At 43.9% G+C, this 19,695-nt stretch overlaps 1 protein-coding gene across 1 annotated transcript in view; it reads right to left on the bottom strand.

Annotated features, from left to right (window-relative positions):
* The window catches only part of cep164 (centrosomal protein 164), a 59,104-nt gene that overhangs the window by 18,450 nt on the left and 20,959 nt on the right, over window positions 1-19,695 (bottom strand). Inside the window, exons 12-19 of the mRNA XM_080428998.1 lie at window positions 10,630-10,913; window positions 9,143-9,274; window positions 7,762-7,960; window positions 7,416-7,490; window positions 5,954-6,076; window positions 4,485-4,628; window positions 1,217-1,300; window positions 26-94 (exon numbers count right to left, since the gene is read on the bottom strand). Of these exons, the coding sequence (XP_080285124.1) occupies window positions 26-94; window positions 1,217-1,300; window positions 4,485-4,628; window positions 5,954-6,076; window positions 7,416-7,490; window positions 7,762-7,960; window positions 9,143-9,274; window positions 10,630-10,913 (1,110 nt within the window). The remainder of the gene's footprint in view (window positions 1-25; window positions 95-1,216; window positions 1,301-4,484; window positions 4,629-5,953; window positions 6,077-7,415; window positions 7,491-7,761; window positions 7,961-9,142; window positions 9,275-10,629; window positions 10,914-19,695) is intronic.

The following is a 19,695-nucleotide window of genomic DNA, read 5'->3' as shown; positions in this document are numbered from 1 at the left end:
TAGACAGATGAAGTTGAAGCCCCACCTCCATGCCTCTGTCCGTCTCCTCCTCTTCCCCCATCAGCTGCTTCCTCTTCCTCTTCAGGTCTGCCGCCTGCCAGAGAGCAAATGAACCACAACCTGGTATATCAGTGAATCTGGGATGGATGACATTAGTCTGACTGTACATAAAGGATCTCGCCCACTGAAGTCCGTGCTTTCATATGCGAAAATAACAGACTTTTTTTTTTGTCCATAAATCGATACGCACTACCACCTTGTACACCGACTACGATGCGTATTATTACATTACATTACAGTCATTTAGCTTTTATCCAAAGCGACTTACAATAAGTGCATTCAACATAGCTAGGGAACGAAACTACTAATCATCAGAAGTCTTAAGTGCATTCTCTTCTAAAACAAGCAACTAAGAGTATACCTAGCGAGCAGGTAAAAGTGCAATATATCAGCTATCTACTTTCTTAAAAAGATGAGACAAATAGGAAAATCAAATGAGCAAGAGCTAAAACAAATAAGTGTATCAAATAATCAAGATCCAATAAAACAAGAGCTCGTACAAGTAATTGACAACAAGTAGGCAAGGCGAACCGTGGCTGATACGCCCGTATCAGCCAAGAGGCATATACTGCATGTTTGTCCACAACCGCAGATCTGATTGTTATGACCATATTATCATGCGCATATATGGGACCGACAAACTCGGCACGCGCAATCTGCGAGGACTGAGTTGTTAAGATATGCGGTTGTCTAGAACCGTCCGACCGCTATGCCCATATACGGTTTACAGTAGACATAGTTCCTTCAGAAAAGCGTGATTCTGCGATTGCAGAACTGATTGTATGATCAGCAAAATGGCGCATGATTATGCGGGGGTAAATTCTTTTCAAAAAGGGCGCATATTAACCACAATAATAGCATTATTTCGCTCAAAACATGCAGAATATGCAGGGCTCGCATGATTTCATGAACCCACATAACATTTCATACACACATTCCATGAATCCCATCAGGAAAAATTGTGAGCTATGAGCCTTTCCTGAATCCACAGGCTGCAGGTCACAGCCTGAAAACACTGCAACATACATGCAAGATGATGCGAAAAATGCTGAAAATCAAACCTGGTCCCCAAAAAATAAACACATTTCGGGCAACAAAAATAATACACGGACCAATGTGCAAAGCTCCTTAAGACAGTGTGTATGTGTGTGATCACCTTGGTCTGTAGCAGGTCCTCCTGGTTCTTCAGCTCTTTGGATTTCAGCTCTAACTGACCTGTCAGGTCCTGAAGCTGTGCCTCCTGCAAGAAGGGACGAACAAATGGAGTTCAAATGCAACCCAAGGAGTTAAGCACCGTCAACACAGAGGATGGCTTAGCCACTTGTAATCACAGTTATCACAGACTATGGCACAACATTGGGAGTGAGTCTGCAGTTCTGACTGCGCCTAGGACGTGTGGAGCGTTGTCCAGGGTGTTTTAGAGAAAGGAGAAGAGTCTAGCACGTGTGGAGCGTTGTCCAGGGTGTTTTAGGGAAGGGGGAAGAGTCTAGGACGTGTGGAGCGTTGTCCAGGGTGTTATAGGGAAGGGAGAAGAGTCTAGCACGTGTGGAGCGTTGTCCAGGGTGTTATAGGGAAGGGAGAAGAGTCTAGCACGTGTGGAGCGTTGTCCAGGGCGTTTTAGGGAAGGGGGAAGAGTCTAGGACGTGTGGAGCGTTGTCCAGGGCGTTTTAGGGAAGGGGGAAGAGTCTAGGACGTGTGGAGCGTTGTCCAGGGTGTTTTAGGGAAGGGAGAAGAGTCTAGGGCGTGTGGAGCGATGTCTAGGGTGTTTTAGGGAAGGGAAAAGAGTCTAGGACGTGTGGAGAGATGTCTAGGGTGTTTTAGGGAAGAGAGAATAGTCTAGGACGTGTGGAGCGTTGTCCAGGGTGTTTTAGGGAAGGGAGAAGAGTCTAGGATGTGTGGAGCGTTGTCCAGGGTGTTTTAGGGAAGAGAGAATAGTCTAGGACGTGTGGAGCGTTGTCCAGGGTGTTTTAGGGAAGGGAGAAGAGTCTAGGATGTGTGGAGCGTTGTCCAGGGTGTTTTAGGGAAGGGAGAAGAGTCTAGGACGTGTGGAGCGTTGTCCAGGGTGTTCTAGGGAAGGGAGAAGAGTCTAGGACGTGTGGAGCGTTGTCCAGGGTGTTTTAGTGAAGGGAGAAGAGTCTAGGACGTGTGGAGCGTTGTCCAGGGTGTTCTAGGGAAGGGAGAAGAGTCTAGGACGTGTGGAGCGTTGTCCAGGGTGTTTTAGGGAAGGGAGAATAGTCCAGAAACGTGTGGAGCGTTGTCCAGGGTGTTTTAGGGAAGGGAGAAGAGTCTAGGACGTGTGGAGCGATGTCTAGGGTGTTTTCGGTTAGCTGATCTAAGTGAGTGGTAAGGGTTGTAAGAGTTGAATCAGGGCCTTGAAGGCATCATGGGGGTTACCATGCCTTTGGTTACCTTGTAGGCCTGTGACCGTGTTTTGTTCTGGGGTGCGGGGCAGAAACCGGAAGCCAGTGAAGGGGACCGGAAAAGGGGGAGAAATTTGAACAAAACGGATGAACTCGGATAGGGATGAAGAGTTTTTGAACTCTTAGGACCTGGGAATTTTTCCTTCTGTAAAAAAACAACAGGCTCCAACTAACGGGTAATAATCTTAGTACTTACATTTAGCAGTTACCAGTTAACCCTTTCAAAAATAAGGTTATATAAAATATGGATAAAGTGGTTATACGGATGCGTTCCGGGAACGCATCCATGTAACCACATTTTATACTTTGGCTATTCAAAAATAGCAGATATACAAGCTCATAGTGCTATGAGCTTGTATATCTGCTATTTTTGATAATTGTGTGTGACGCTGTAGTAATATGTTATAATAATATATAATTATATATAAAATCATTTATAGTTGTACAATAATAAACACCCATGCACACATGCAAATGCGATAATACCAACCAACTATAATAGTTAAAGTAATACAATGCAGGTCCACAAATAACGATTTTTAGCAGCCTCTGCTGGTCATTGCCGTCACTGCAGGTCGTTCGTTTATTCATGCGTTACCCAGAATTCCATTTGTTTTCACCGGAAGACGGAAGCGTTTCAAAAAGCGTTCTTTTAATTGTTTAATACGATCTGTGGATCGTTTCTATTAGCCAGTGGAGCTTTAGTTACCGTGAGCTGTGTTTTCTTTTGCTGTTGTTTTTCGATCTTCAAATCCTACAATCTCTTAACAGTGTGAGATTCCTTTTTGTTATTAGCGCGGTAGTTCCTGGCCAAACAGGAAACCGGTGCGGTAGTTCCTGGCCAAACAGGAAACCGGTGCATTTCCGTTTCCCGGCCGGATGACGTCATTTTCGCGGGAATGACTACCCTAGCCACCGTTTCAATAGAAAATAGTTTATAAAAGGCTTTCGGGGGTGAAATTCATGGAGTGGGTGTTGTGAAACATTTGCCACTCACAAAAGATATACAATTTAACTTTAGTTTTGTTGAAAAGGTTACCTAGTATTACTTTAAGGGTTATGGCTTTAATTTAGGTTCATTTTCAGTTTCAAGAGGAGAGTAATATATATATATATATCAGGGCTCTCTCTCGTCTGAGACCCATCACGCTTTATGTCTGTGCGTTCCTGCCTAGTGCCTGTTTTTTCTTCGGTGTGCAAGGGTGTCACGCAGGGAACACAGCTGACCTACAAGCCCACACCGCGTTGCATCAGCGGCGTGTTGTGGGCTTGCAGATCAGCTGAGGCGGAGCTACAGCTCACCTGCATATAGGACGGCTGTGCGACAGAAAGAGGCAGAAAAGAGAGAAGAGCTAAGCTCCTCTACATTACAGACGGACAATGCTACATAAAAACGTGTGCTGTTGTCATAATTTATAAAGTTTCTTAAATGTAACTTTCAAGTAAAATTTATGGGGGGAAACTTTAAGGGCTGAACTAACATGGTGTGTCTCAGCGTGACAAGAGTCAGACACACACACACACACACACACACACACACACACACACATACAGGCGCGCGGCCGAGCGTGCACAACACGGAGCAGCGACGACGTTCTTATCTTTCTGTGTGCAGTCCATGCACTCAAACGTTATTGTTGATCATGCGTGACATGATGAAAGCATTTGTTTTCGTATTGGTAGACCAGGAAAACTAAACAAATTATAATAACTAAAGAATCATGTGTGTGCGTCTTGTGTGTGTGTGTGTGTGTGTGTGTGTGTGAGTCAGCCCACCTTGCGTGTGTGTGTGAGTTGTGCATCTCGTGTGTGTGTGTGTGCGAGTGTGTGTGTGTGTGTGTGTGTGTGTGTGTGTGTGTGTGTGTGTGTGTGTGTGTGTGTGTGTGTGAGACTTGGCCCACCATGCGTGTGTGTGTGAGTTGTGCATCTCGTGTGTGTGTGTGTGTGTGTGTGTGTGTGTGTGTGTGTGTGTGTGTGTGTGTGTGTGTGTGTGACTTGGCCCACCTTGCGTGTGTGTGTGAGTTGTGCGTCTCGTGTGTGTGCGTCCAGCTGCAGCTGTAGTCTCTCCAGGTGTGAGGTGTGTGAGCTCTGCAGACGCTCTCTGTCCTCCTGCAGTGAAGACGCCAAGCGCTCCCTCTGAGCAGACTCCTGCACACACACACACACACACACACACACACACACACACACACACACACACACAGATGGAGTTCATGTATACACATGTTCATGATTCCAAATTTAAGTTGGTGATTAATTGTCACTCAAATATTTGCGATTAACGATTTAATTGTGTGTTTGTTTGGCGTTGAAGATTGGAACATACAGTATGAAGCTTTTTAGGCTTCGTAATCAAAACATTGCACAGGGCAGATATGACAGCCAGGGTAGATCTGCTATTTCTGCTTTTTTTTATATTTGAAAATGTGTGAAAATCTTTCAACATGGAAACGATTATGAGGATTATGCAAAAATAATTGCGATAATCTCAAATAATTGCGATTAGACGAGTATGTAATAATTGTGACAGGCCTATATGAAGAGTTAATTAACCTTATTCCAGGTGTTTTAACTCATCACTACCAGGAATTAATTCATCCGTCTATCGTCCCCTTGCCAGCGAAAAAGGCGATTTTACTGAACCTTTGAAAAATCATGGAATATTCTCCTTGACCTCCGTTCTCCCAGAGATTGGCTCATTACACGCACGTGGGTCCGGTAGAATCGGGGGGGAAATTCTGGCTGGCCGCGATCCTCAATTCCAGGGCTATGGCCATTTGAATGTGGCTTGTTTTTTGAAAAACACTTAGAAAACAACAGAAATCCGACTTTTATAAATCCTTTAACATTCTTTTGTTTGTTGTGATCACATGATTTCTGGGTGTATCTTCTTCGGTGGTGCTTGGATCATTCACAGCCCCCCCCCCCCCCAATCAATCCAGGTGTTTTAATCAATGAAGTGTAAATTAATGACGTGTTAATTTACCTGGTCCAGGTGTTTTAATTGTTTGTTTGTTTTTAAGAAAAAAAAAAATATATATATATTCTTGTTTTTTTTTGTGTTTTCCACAAAAGACCAGGAGATAACTCGATCCGAAAATGTACTGCTCCATTCACTTCCTGGTTAACTTATTACTTAAAAATCCTGTATCTCGGCTCCTGTGTTTTACTATGTATTTTTGGCGAGACATGCTATTTTCAACGGCGCATAACAAGCGAACGGGAGGTCACTATGACATTTTTTTCTTCTTCGCGGAAGCACAGTGAAACCCCTCCGTGATTAGCTACCATCAGGGGATCGATCATACTGGAGATAAATATTCTGTTACTACTTAAAAAGGTAAGAAAATCGCTGGCAGTGGGTGCACACAGCCTGAAATAAGTCTGTCAGTGAGAGAGTTAATGAGGTGTAAATTAATGAAGGTTCTAATTAACCTCATCCAGGTGTTTTAATCAATGAAGTGTTAATTAACCTCATCCAGGTGCGTCTCTCTGATGAGGTTGAGCTCTCGGCGGTGGTCGTCTCTCAGCTGTTCCAGCTTCCTGTCGTGTTCACGCTGCACTTCCTCTCGCACCTCCAGCAGCACGTCGGTCAGCTGACAGTGATCACATGACTCTGTTTTATAGTGTGTTCTCCATTCCCATTGGACGTTATATTAAAGAGATGAGAAATGATGCGTGCTGCACATGCAGGTGTGTGTGCGTGTGCGTGTGCGTGTGCGTGTGTGTTATCATCTATTATAGGGCTTCTTGAGCCTCTATGAGTTCAGTTGAGACCCAAACTGGGTCTCAAACCTACAACTTGTGGCCTTTTTTTAGTACTGCATGTTTTCCGGTGGCTGTGTGTTCAGCTGTTTATAAACTACATGTGATGAAGATGGTGAGTTAGTCTAGTTCAGGGTAGAGGACATGTAATGGTCTGTGAGTTAGTCTAGTTCAGGGTAGAGGACATGTAATGGTCTGTGAGTTAGTCTAGTTCAGGGTAGAGGACATGTAATGGTCTGTGAGTTAGTCTAGTTCAGGGTAGAGGACATGTAATGGTCTGTAAGTTGGTCTAGTTCAGGGTAGAGGACATGTAATGGTCTGTAAGTTGGTCTAGTTCAGGGTAGAGGACATGTAATGGTCTGTGAGTTAGTCTAGTTCAGGGTAGAGGACATGTAATGGTCTGTGAGTTAGTCTAGTTCAGGGTAGAGGACATGTAATGGTCTGTGAGTTAGTCTAGTTCAGGGTAGAGGACATGTAATGGTCTGTGAGTTAGTCTAGTTCAGGGTAGAGGACATGTAATGGTCTGTGAGTTAGTCTAGTTCAGGGTAGAGGACATGTAATGGTCTGTGAGTTAGTCTAGTTCAGGGTAGAGGACACGTAATGGTCTGTGAGTTAGTCTAGTTCAGGGTAGAGGACATGTAATGGTCTGTGAGTTAGTCTAGTTCAGGGTAGAGGACATGTAATGGTCTGTAAGTTGGTCTAGTTCAGGGTAGAGGACATGTAATGGTCTGTAAGTTGGTCTAGTTCAGGGTAGAGGACATGTAATGGTCTGTGAGTTAGTCTAGTTCAGGGTAGAGGACATGTAATGGTCTGTGAGTTAGTCTAGTTCAGGGTAGAGGACATGTAATGGTCTGTGAGTTAGTCTAGTTCAGGGTAGAGGACATGTAATGGTCTGTGAGTTAGTCTAGTTCAGGGTAGAGGACATGTAATGGTCTGTGAGTTAGTCTAGTTCAGGGTAGAGGACATGTAATGGTCTGTGAGTTAGTCTAGTTCAGGGTAGAGGACATGTAATGGTCTGTAAGTTGGTCTAGTTCAGGGTAGAGGACATGTAATGGTCTGTAAGTTGGTCTAGTTCAGGGTAGAGGACATGTAATGGTCTGTGAGTTAGTTAGTCAGTCAGTTAGTTCAGGGTAGAGGACAGGACATGTAGTGTGTGTTTTCCACTCTTACCTCTCGCTGGTACTCTACCAGCTGATGTTCAGGTCGTGGGCTCATCAACTCACTCTTCCGATCAATGCTTCTTACCTTTATGCACAAACACACACACACACACACACACACACACACACACACACACACACACACACACACACACACACACACACACACACACACACACACACACACACACACACACACACACACACACACACACACACACACACACACACACACACACACACACACACACACACACACACACACACACACACACACACACGTCATTTATTCGTAGCCGTGCACCAGCAATCATCAGATCTACAAGATCACAGAACATGTTCAGTGTTCACCACACCTCCTGTGTGACGGAGCTTCCAAGTTTGTCCTTCCTCTCTCCCTGTAGTCTCCTCCTCTCCGACTGGACCTCCTGCTCCAGCTCCGCCCTCAGACTCTCCGAGTCCCGCCTCCTCTGGGCCTCCAGCCTATCGCGTTCCTCCGCTCGCGCCGCTTCCATCGCGGCGCGCAACTCTCTGAGCGACGCCTCGCTCTCCTCCCTGTGGACATTTATTCGTAGAAGATTTTAACAAAATAACCACGCCTTCACACACATGGTGACAGAGACATCGGCTGACCAGACCAAGATAATCATCCATGAGCGATCCAATGGCAAAAATGACATTTTTATCCACTCTTGTTCCCACAATCTTAAGCCGGATCTCATCATCTTGCTGGATTACAATGTCCTCATCAACAGTCTTATAGCAAGAGGGATGGGAGTTGGGGTCAAACTCCATTTCTTGAGGTGTTACACGTCATTGTCACTCATACACACTAGTAATACGCGCTTGTGTGTGTGTGTGTGTGTGTGTGTGTGTGTGTGTGTGTATATCTAACCTCAGTGTGCCTCTCTCAGTGTGTGTGTGTGTGTGTGTGTATATCTAACCTCAGTGTGCGTCTCTGTGTCTCTCTCAGTGTGTGTGTGTGTGTGTGTGTGTGTCTCTCTCAGTGTGTGTGTGTGTGTGTGTGTGTGTGTGTGTGTAACCTCAGTGTGCGTCTCTGTGTCTCTCTCAGTGTGTGTGTGTGTGTGTAACCTCAGTGTCTCTCTCAGTGTGTGTGTGTGTGTGTGTGTGTGTGTGTGTGTGTGTGTGTGTGTGTAACCTCAGTGTGCGTCTCGGTGTCTCTCTCAGTGTGTGTGTGTGTGTGTGTGTGTGTGTGTGTGTAATCACAGTGTCTCTGTGTCTCTCTCAGTGTGTGTGTGTGTGTGTGTGTGTGTGTGTGTGTGTGTGTGTGTGTGTGTGTGTGTGTGTGTGTGTGTGTGTGTGTGTGTGTGTGTGTGTGTGTGTGTGTGTGTAACCTCAGTGTGAGTCTTTGTGTCTCTCTCAGTGTGTGTGTGTGTGTGTGTGTGTGTGTGTGTGTGTGTGAGTGTGTGTGTGTGTGTAACCTCAGTGTGCGTCTCTGTGTCTCTCTCAGTGTGAGTGTGTGTGTGTGTAACCTCAGTGTGCGTCTCTGTGTCTGGGTGTCTCTCTCAGTGTGAGTGTGTGTGTGTGTGTAACCTCAGTGTGCGTCTCTGTGTCTGGGTGTCTCTCTCAGTGTGTGTGTGTGTGTGTGTGTAACCTCAGTGTGAGTCTCTGTGTCTGGGTGTCTCTCTCAGTGTGAGTGTGTGTGTGTGTGTGTAACCTCAGTGTGCGTCTCTGTGTCTGGGTGTCTCTCTCAGTGTGAGTGTGTGTGTGTGTAACCTCAGTGTGAGTCTCTGTGTCTGGGTGTCTCTCTCAGTGTTGTCCCTCAGCTCCTGCAGTCTCCTCTCTGCCTCCTGGTTCAGTCTGTCCTCCTCCTCTCTCCTCTTAGTCTGAAGACGCTGACGCAGGGACCTGCATGTTTTCATTTCAATGAAAAGAAAAGGAAAAAGTAACTGAAAAAACAGGGTCTCCTCACGCATTAGAAGGACAATCAGTCACCAGATGCAGAGACGTGTGTTTTCAATGAGCAATGAACATTGATAATGGGCATGTAACGATTCCCTCAACTCACAACACGATTCGAATCATGCTACTAGGTTCACAATACGATTTTTCACGTTTTTTTTAAACACAAAATTATTTTCCAGACATTATTTTTTAAATTATTTCTCTTACACAAATCCAGTATTTTCTTCTCTTGAATTTTTTCCACAATACTGGTTTTTTTTCACCAGTTTGAATCGATTTTAATCGATTTACGGTAAATCGTTACATGCCTAAATTGTGGAGTTTGAAGTTGAGGGGGACGTGTCTGATCAAATGAATATAAAATATCTAAATATCTAAATTACCCCAGATGTGTTTTAACCCATTAAGACCGGGAACGCATCTGTGTCATTTTAACATTTATTTGGCTATTCAAAAATAGCCGATATACAAGCTTGAGTGCCGCACTATGAGCTTGTAGATCTACTATTCTTTTTAAATCGTGAAAATCTATGCAAATCTTTGAGTATTAAATTTTTTAAAGGGAACATCTGTTTTTCTGGGGGTCCCTGGAACAAAATATTTTGATCCACGGCAAAACACATATCATTTTGGGGTCCTTGACATAAAAAAAGTTTGAGAACCACTGATATATAGCAACATAGGTTTTTTTTTTAAATGTTTAGAAGACATTTGTAGAATCCCCCAGAAGCAAAGATTTGAGTTACAAATGTTTACGCTAAAATATATTAAAACCATAAGATTTGTAAACATTTTCAAGATTTTTCAAAAATAGCAGATCTACAAGCTCATAGCGCGGCACAGAGTGCCACGCTATGAGCTTGTAGATCTGCTATTTTTGAATAGCCGAAGAAATAATAAAAAATCACACCCTGTGTGAAGTGGGCGGTGTCTTGCTAGCTAATCACAATACTGAATGTCAACCAATCATGTACAAAAAATAAATACATTTATTGAAACACTCTTTATGATGGAAGAAACCATAACTTAAAAAAAATAAATTTATGTTTTTTTTAAAGTTATGCATAAGTCGTTTCTTATATAGGGCTATGCACATGTGTCATGTGACACTGGCCAATCACAGGCCTGAATAGACTGTGATTGGCCAATCACGGTGCAGGGTTTGTTGTACAAATATCCAAACCTCACTTGTACATTTTTGGCCAATCACAGCGCAGGATTTGTTGTACAAATATCCAAACCTCACTTATAGGGGCGGTTTCACTGCCCAAAAATTTAAAAAAGTGTCAGACACACACCTGACTCGCTCCTCGCTCTCCTCCTTCAGCCTCCTCTCCTCCTCCTGCTCTCCTCTCCTCAGCTCCTCGCTCAGGAGACGCGTCCTCGTCTCTTTCTCCTCCCTCAGCTCCGTCTCCTTCTCCTTCCTCCTCTCCTCCTCCTCCTCGTCTCTCTCCCTCCTCTCCCGTTCGCTCTCCTCTCTCCTCCTCCTCTTCTTCTCTCCTTCCGCCTCCTCCTCCTTCCTCCTCCTCTTCTCCTCCTCCTCCTCCCCGTCTCTCCTGCGGCCGGGCTGCTCCTGGTAGGGCTGTGAACCACACCATGTGACCATGTTAGTCATTTTTTACCTAAGTAAAAGTATCAATACTGCAATGTAGAAGTACTCCGTTACAAGTAAAAGTCCGTAATTCAGAATTTAAGTAAAAGTACAAAAGTATTGGTATCAAAATGTACTTAAAGTACCAAAAGTAGAAAGTACATTATGTAGGGACATTATGTAGAATGTCCCATTTCACAAGTTTTCAAATGTATAAAATGTATACAAATAGTAGATCTACAAGCTCACAATGCAACACATTGTGAGCTTGTAGATCTGCTATTTTCAAATGGCCAAAATACTGTGTGTGTGTGTATATATATATATATATATATATATATATATATATATATATATATATATATATATATATATATATATATATATATATATATATATATATATATATTAATATATATATATATATATAGAGGGCTGAAGTGGTTAATGTATGTTTTGTAATAATAATCAAAATCTACGAAGTAACTAGTAACTAAGTACAATATTTGCCTATGAGATGTTGTGGAGTAGAAGTAAAAGTGCTGAACATTGGAAACACTCCAGTAAAGTAACACTCAAAATTGTACTTAAGTACAGTACTTGAGTAAATGTTACTTTGCACCACTGCCCCTGGGTCACAGAGAGTGGGAGGGACGTCAGGACAAGTAGTCACAGAATATTTATCTCCAGTATGATCGATCCCCTGATGGTTGCTAATCACAGAGGGTTTCACTGTGCTTCCGCGAAAAGAAAAAAAATGTCATTGCGACCTCCCGTTCGCTTGTTATACGCCGTTAAAAATAGCATGTCTCGCCAAAAACACAGGAGCCGAGATACAGAATATTTCCCAAATACTTTAACCAGGAAGTGAATGGAGCAGTAAATCTTGGATCACGTTATCTCCTGGTTCTGTGTGCGGAAAAAATAAATAAACGTACAAAAGTCGTTTTAGTCTTCCTTGACAGTCTGGGCCTTTGGAAAAAAGTCATCAAATTCGTCCTATGGCAGTGAATGAGTTAAAGGACATGGATATTGGATGGTGAGGGGGCACTGGCCCAAATAGCTTTAAAACCACTGTAAAGTATTAATATTTAATAGGTTTTTCTGCTAGCTTTGAAAGTGTGTGAAAATTTTACTTTTCGATTTGTATTTTTTTTTTAATGAAATACCCAAAACAGGGAGGCCAGAGTTAATGTGTCAAACGACACATTTAACAAATGCCCTGCTATAATGCTAGAGGGCGCTCTTCGCTAACTTATGAATGCCTTGACTGCGAGAGAATAAATGGCGTCATCCCAAACAAAGTCACTCCATCCAAAAACACATCTAGCTCGGATTTCTTATTTTTTTGATGAAAACGAGCCATATTCGACTGCCGATAACAACAGAATGGACAATCGCGGTAAAAAAGTTTTTGTTAGAGTGATAGACGAGACCCTCCCCCTCCCCCCAGACAGCTTTTGTTTACATCCGTGTCCACATCGTGGCTTCAGTGGCTCTCCGTGGATCGTCAAAATAAGGTAAAAAATGCTGGCAGTCGAGGGTGAATTAATTAGTGAGTGTGTTAATGACATGCTGACGTTCTGTTGACATCTACCCGACGACAGTCGGTTGGAGTAACGTCATTGGGTGTTCTACGTCACAACGTCGTCATCACAAACAATGTCCTTTAAGATCAATCATCAGCACCTTTTGACAACAAATCCAGCTGCTTGTAGTAACTTCTGGAAATGTCCGGTCAGCACTTCTGAACAGACTGTAACGCAGAGGATTACCACAACCTGCCTGGACTGGAGGGATTGTGCAGGCCATTGATTCTCTATCAACAGCCATCGGCTTCCTTGATTGGCCAAACCCAACTCATTTAGCTTGGTAACCCCCCCTTCCAGAAATCTCATTTGCATTTGATTTCAGGAATTAGTCTGGCCTACAGGCTTGTATGGGCAATTTGGCTGTGGCCGAGAGCTGGGCGGGATTAGTACCGTTGACTGACAACCCCTTCAGCCAATCAGCAGTTCCGTGCCTCAAAAAATAAGTTTGAGAGCGTTGTCAAGTTTTAAAACCAAAACCAAAAACAACGGACAGAATTTCAATGGCGGCCCGTTCCATTTTTGTCGGCTGCACTCGGCTCCATTTGGGTTCACTTTGATTCCACCTGATTGGCCTACCTCCGCTGTCAATCACAGAACAATGAGTGAGGACGCTGATTGGAGAATTCATGTTATGAACGCCCAGACAGGCCTGTATCACTCCTGATATCAAATGGAAATTAGATATCTGGAGGGAGGGGTTTACCAGGCTACAACTCATCGGCTTTGTGGATTTGTCAAACTTTGTGAGTCATTTGTGCCACTGAACCAATAATAAGCACTAGCACACCCATTAGGACTGTACTTTTACAGGGCGAGACTACTACTACTACTACTACAAACAGGGTCCCCACACATTTTTAGCAATGAATTTCCAAAACTTTTCCAAAACTTTTCCAGAATATTTAGCCCAATTTCCAGGCCTATAAAACAATCATTCAGCGCAATAATGTGTCTCTTACTCCTATGTACAATGCCCAAAGATAGGCAGTGTAGCAAAAATAAAGCATAGAATATAAAATAGTACAATTTCATTCAACATTTCGTGCAAAATTAGGGCATAGTGACCCTGCGAGCGAAAATAGGAGGGGTGGACGACGTCGTTGCACGGTTCGTTGTCGCTCGCGGTAGGTCAGGACGGTCTCATTCAAAAACATATATTTTAATGAGATTTCATCGCCCGCTCGCTTCGCGTCACGTCGCGTCACGTCGCATCACGTCGCATCGCTGGCAGTGCGGATGGGGTGTTACACAGCCCGTTCGGCGAAAAACTACTTATGTTACATATTGTGTAATGTTATACATGTTTATGAAAATGTTTTGTATTAAAAAAAAATTGCCAAAAACAATGCATAGCCAAATATTTTTCCAGGACCCTTGATAAATTCCAGGACCTTTGATCAATTCCAAAACTTTTCCAGTACTGGATTTTTTCAATTTTTATTTCAAAATATTTCCAGGAATTTCATGACCGTGGGGACCCTGTACAAACTACGGTGTGAGAAATGTTCCGCTGGATGCTGCATCTGAGCGGAGGGCCAAGGAGAGACGGTCTAGCTGCTGTTGTAGTGGAGCATAAGGTGTTCACCTTTGGAGGGCTCTACAATGGCAACGGGGCTCAGATGTGTGTGAACGTCTTGAACACGGTGTCTTTGCGCTGGATGAAGTTGCCCCCAGTGACAACTACAAGAGGAGAACGTCCCCCTGAGGTTCCTTCCGAGCGCCAGTACCACACAGCTGTGCTGATAGAAGATACCGTCTACATCTGGGGAGGGAATCTTTACTGCAACGTGCTTTATGCATTTGATGTTGATGCCCACAGATGGTTGGAGCCCAGGGTTTCTGGGACTGTTCCAGAGGGGAGGCACTGCCACTCAGCATGTGTCTTGGGGAAGGTCATGTTTATCCATGGAGGATACAACCAGCTGACTGAAGAAACTAATGACATCTACAAGTTGGACACCACCACAATGGTCTGGTCTTTAATTAACACCAGAGGCACTCCACCTACTGCTTCATGGCGTCAATATGCCACCACCATCATCGGGACAAAGATGTTTGCACTATATACTACAAACAACATCAGAGTGTTTGACACAAAGACCAACTGCTGGCTTAGCGAGACTTATGCTAAGCCTCCAGCAGGATATGTGCTTCATTCAGCCTTTGCCTACAACGGAGAGCTGTACATATTTAGTGGTGAAAACTGGGCACCGGCCTTGTGGCATCTGTGGAAATTCAGTCCAGAGAACTTCACCTGGAAGAAGGTTGTGCCTAAGGGGAAAGGCCCACGTTTGATGCATGGGATGTGCTGTTGCATGGTGGGAGATCGTAACTTCCTCTTTGGAGGAGGCGAAACCCCTGATGACCTGTACGTCTTAGACTTCAGTGTTGGTCTGAAGACACTATGCAAGCTAGCGGTTATTCAGTACGGTCTGGAGCAGTCTGAACTCCCACACAACGTCAGGTGGGAACTGGCTGCCATGACTAGTACCAACAGCGACTATGATTCGCTGGCACAGATTCATAAAGCACAGATCACCTGAGCGCAGTCCACAATGTGCATCTGTATTTCTGTGTGGAGTTTGCATGTTCTCCCAGTGTCCCCTAGGGTAGGTACCCATACAAAAACATGCAGTAATCCTGGTCACAATACTGCCTCCCCCTGGCCAGCCGGGGCGCCTGATGGAGGGGAAGGGAACTGGTTGGAATAACGTGTTCCTTCCACGCGCTACGTCCAACCAGGGAAACTCTCCCCTGTCAGGTGACAAGAAGGTCAGTTGGCTCTCATGCATTGAAGGAGGCATGAGCTCGGCCCTGGCCTCCCTAGGTTGGCAGAGGGAAGGTAGTGCCCAGGATTACATAGACAATTGGCACTGGGTGTAAAAAATAGGGTTACAAAATCGTGGGATAAAAATGTTAAGAAAAAAAAAATGTGCATCTGTATTTTACAGTGGAAACATTAATAAGAATGATTCTTCTTTGGTACCTGCACCAAATTAGCAGCTTTGATTGCTGTTTGTGATGAATAACGACTGCCAGCAGATGTCAAATTAATGAAGATTTTTTTTTTACACATGTTTTGGCACTGTGAAAAGCTAAAAAGTTTCAGGAATTAGATTCATTTATTTACAAAATCTGTATTGGAAACGGAATTTGATTAATCTCCCTGTGTCTACTTACTAAACAAGTTGTCTGAGTTCCAGATGGATTTCCCCATAAATATAGACTGCCATGGACGAGTTAACTCGTCGAATTCTGCCAGGGCTCACCCTGCCAATGACGAGTTTGGAGGAGTTTTTTATTTATTTATTTTTATTCTGAACCAGGAGATAACGTGATCCAAAGTTTTACTGCTCCATTCACTTCCTGGTTAAAGTATTTGGGAAATAATCTGTACCTCGGCTCCTGTGTCCTATGTATTTTTGGCGAGACATGCTATTTTCAGTATGACAAGAACTTAACTAATATTTAATAGGTTTCCTACCTGAAGTGTAAGCTATACACACATGTTACAGCTGTTCTTCATGCATTAACCACTTTTCGACATTGTTCAAAAATAGCAGAAATAATCAATCTACAAGCTCACAACACAGCATTTTGACGGCATCTGCTACCTTTGAAAATGTGTCAAAATTAGGGGTGTCACGAAACGCCTCGGCTGCCCTAGCGCATCTGATATCTGGTCTAGAGGGGCGGGTTCAAAATCTCCGGAGAAAAATTCCACGAGATCCCATTGGTTCACCGATCTGTCCCTCAGCCCCCGCCCCATGCCCCTCCTCCTCCCCCAATGTGCAGCATTGAGAGCCCTGACGTCACAACATTTGGAGCGATGCCCACTGCACTCTGGTTGGTTGGTGAAATGAAACACTTCCTATGCCAGGAACGTCAACAGGCTGGTCCAGGCTCTTATTTTTGAAGGAAAATAAAAGCCTGGATATCGAGGCTACGTTACGCCTAATCCACGATTCGACTTTCGATTTTAAGGTCACGATTCGATTTTCGATACGATATTTTTTTTAAACATCCTTTTTTCAGAACTGAGGGCTATATTATTATTAATTTAGGCTAGTGTCTTGATTTGGAAAGAAAAACACATGTTTCTAAATAAGTCACTTTTTTGGAATAATAACAAATGAGAATGAGAATAACAAAACGTTTAACAACAATATAAACTGTCATTTTCAGATTCTTCTTTAAGATGATGAGTTAACAACATTGTTGTGAAGCTCTATAACTAAATAAAATCTAAATACAAAGTTGAACAGCCCTTCAGTAACTTGTGTCTTCACGTTCTCATACAAGGCGGGCAACACTGCTTTGTAGTGGCAAAAGCTTTGTGCTCACATGCGATCTGCTTGGCATTTCATAATGTGGTTCTAGCTAGGACGCTGATCAAATGATTAAACCCAGCGTTCTCCACCACTGAAAGGGGTCGCATGTCTAATGCTATTAACACCCCAACTGCGCTCGTTATTTGTTGAGTGCGGGTTGAATGATGTGGGAGTTTGGCTCTAAAAGAGCGTGGAATTGTTGTCTGTGTCATCATTTTACCGGACAGATCTATTTCTTTGTGATGCCTGCGAATATACGTGTTGCCTGAGGTGGGATACGGTACTCGTGTGGAGCATAATCGACAAACGGTAGCAGTTTTGTCAACAACGCGTCGGGTGCCCTCATAATTCACTGGGAAGGCAAAATATTGCCAGACTTTTGACTTAAAGGAAGCAGGAGGGTTTTCCAATTCTTCCGTTTGTGTATTATCATTACCATCGCTGGCTTCAGCAGTGGCCATGGTGAAATGTAAAGTAATACAGACGCAACACTGCAGCGGTCTCTCTCTGTGGTGTGTGTGGGTTTGTCCTGTCGTCTTTTTTTACCTCCCCCGTCGTAAGCACGCATGCGCGATGCACGGAAAGACAATAACAGAGGCTCGTGCATGGCTTCATCCTGACGTGCAATCGGACGTGCGCATGCGCAGGAGTATTCTTTTTATTAACCCTTGAATACAGCTTTTGATTTCAATACACGGTATCGAACGTCAATTTCGGTACGTATAGAGTATCGTGACACCCTTAGTAAAAATGGAACATTTCAATTTGTATATTTGTTTTATAATGAAATACCCAAAATAGGGAGGCCAGAGTTAATGTGTTTTAACGACACATTTAATGACATGCTGACGTTCTGTTGACCCGACGACAGTTGGAGTAATGTCATTGGGTGTTCTACGTCATGACGTCATCACGCAACAACCATGTCCTTTAAGATCGATCGTCAGCAACTTTTGACCAGAAATCCAGCTGCTCGTAGTTACTTCTGAAGATGTCCGGTCAGCACTTCTGAACAGACTGTAACGCAGAGGATTACCACAACCTGCCTGGACTGGAGGGATTGTGCTGGCAATCGATTCTCTATCAACAGCCATCGGTTTCCTTGATTGGCGGAACCCAACTCATCGGCTTTGTGGATTCGTCATTTGTGCCACTGAACCAATAATAAGCACTAGCACACCCATTAGGACTGTACTTTGACAGGGCGAGACTTACTGTAAACTACGGTGTGAGAAATGTTCCGCTGGACGCTGCATCTGAGCGGAGGGTCTAGCTGCTATTGTAGTGGGGCACAAGGTGTACACCTTTGGAGGGCTCGAGTATGGCAACAGGGCTCCGATGTGTGTGAACGTTTTCAACACAGTGTCTTTGCGCTGGATGAAGTTACCCCCAGTGACAATTTCAAGAGGAGAACGTCCCTGTGAGGTTCCTTCCGAGCACCAGTACCACACAGCTGTGCTGATAGAACATACCGTCTACATCTGCTGCAACGTGCTTTATGCATTTGATGTCGACACCCACAGATGGTTGGAGCCCAGGGTTACTGGGACTATTCCAGAGGGGAGGCACTGCCACTCAGCATGTGTCTTGGGAAGGTCATGTATATCCATGTAGGATGCACCCAGCTGACTGGAGACACTAATGACATCTACAAGTTGGACACCACCACAATGGTCTGGTCTTTAATTAAGATCGGAGGCACACCACCATATTCATGGTGTGACTCTGTCACCATCATCGGGACAAAGATGTTTGTATTATACTACAACAACATCAGAGTGTTTGACACAGAGACCAACTGCTGGCTTAGCGAGACTTATGCACAGTTTCCAGAAGAATTCAGGCTTCATTCACTCGTTGCCTACAACGGATCCTTTGCCTACAACGGAGAGCTGTATATGTTGGAATACTGGAAACTATGGAAATTCAGTCCAAAGACAGACTCCTGGAAGAAGGTTGTGCCCGAGGGTAAACGCCCACGTATGAGGCAAGGACTCTCTTTCTGTTGCATGGTGGGAGATCGAGTTGTCCTCTTTGGAGAAAGCAAAACCCCTGATGACCTGTACGTCTTAGACTTCAGTCCTGGTCTGAAGACGCTATGCAAGCTAGCGGTTATTCAGTACGGTCTGGAGCGGTCTGAACTCCCACACAACATCAGGTGGGAACTGGCTGCCATGACTAGTACCAAACACAAACGCAGACGCAAACGCAGCCAGAAGTAAGTCTGATGTAAAATCAGCCTTTACGGCGCCATCAAGGCACCGCCGAAATACATTTTAGTCGACTAAATCAACTGTAGATTTAGTAGACTAAAATGTTATATTTAGTCAACTAAAACTAGGCTAACAGTACAACATTTCCACATGACTAAAATATGACTGTTACGACCCTTTGTCTAGGGGTCTAAAGGCCGCAACATAAAACGAAAAGGACAAAGGATTTAAAACTGTTCCGCTGGACGCTGGAGTAACGTCATTGGGTGTTCAAGGCCGTAACAATGACTAAAACTAAATGGAATTTGATTTAAAAGACTATGACTAAACGGAATCAAAATGTTCTGTCAAAATCAACACTAGTACCGACAGCAGCTAAAAAAGCAAAAAAAAACGATGATTCATTGGCACAGATTCATAAAGCACAGATCACCTGAGTGCAGTCCACAACGTGCATCTGTATTTTACAGTGGAAACATTAAAGGTTCTATGACATTCTTTTCTTTTTTTTAAATGTTTTTTGGGGGGGTTTTATGACCTCAATTAGACCCCAAAAACCTGAACTTTGAACATTCAGTGGATTTTCTGTGGTCTGCGGTTTTCTGAATAATTAGGCTGAAAAGTAATCTGTGATTGG

The sequence above is a fragment of the Gymnoscopelus braueri genome, assembly GCF_963280865.1.
Source record: "Gymnoscopelus braueri genome assembly, chromosome: 5".
Taxonomy (NCBI): domain Eukaryota; kingdom Metazoa; phylum Chordata; class Actinopteri; order Myctophiformes; family Myctophidae; genus Gymnoscopelus; species Gymnoscopelus braueri.
This window is presented reverse-complemented; position numbering and strand designations above follow the sequence as displayed.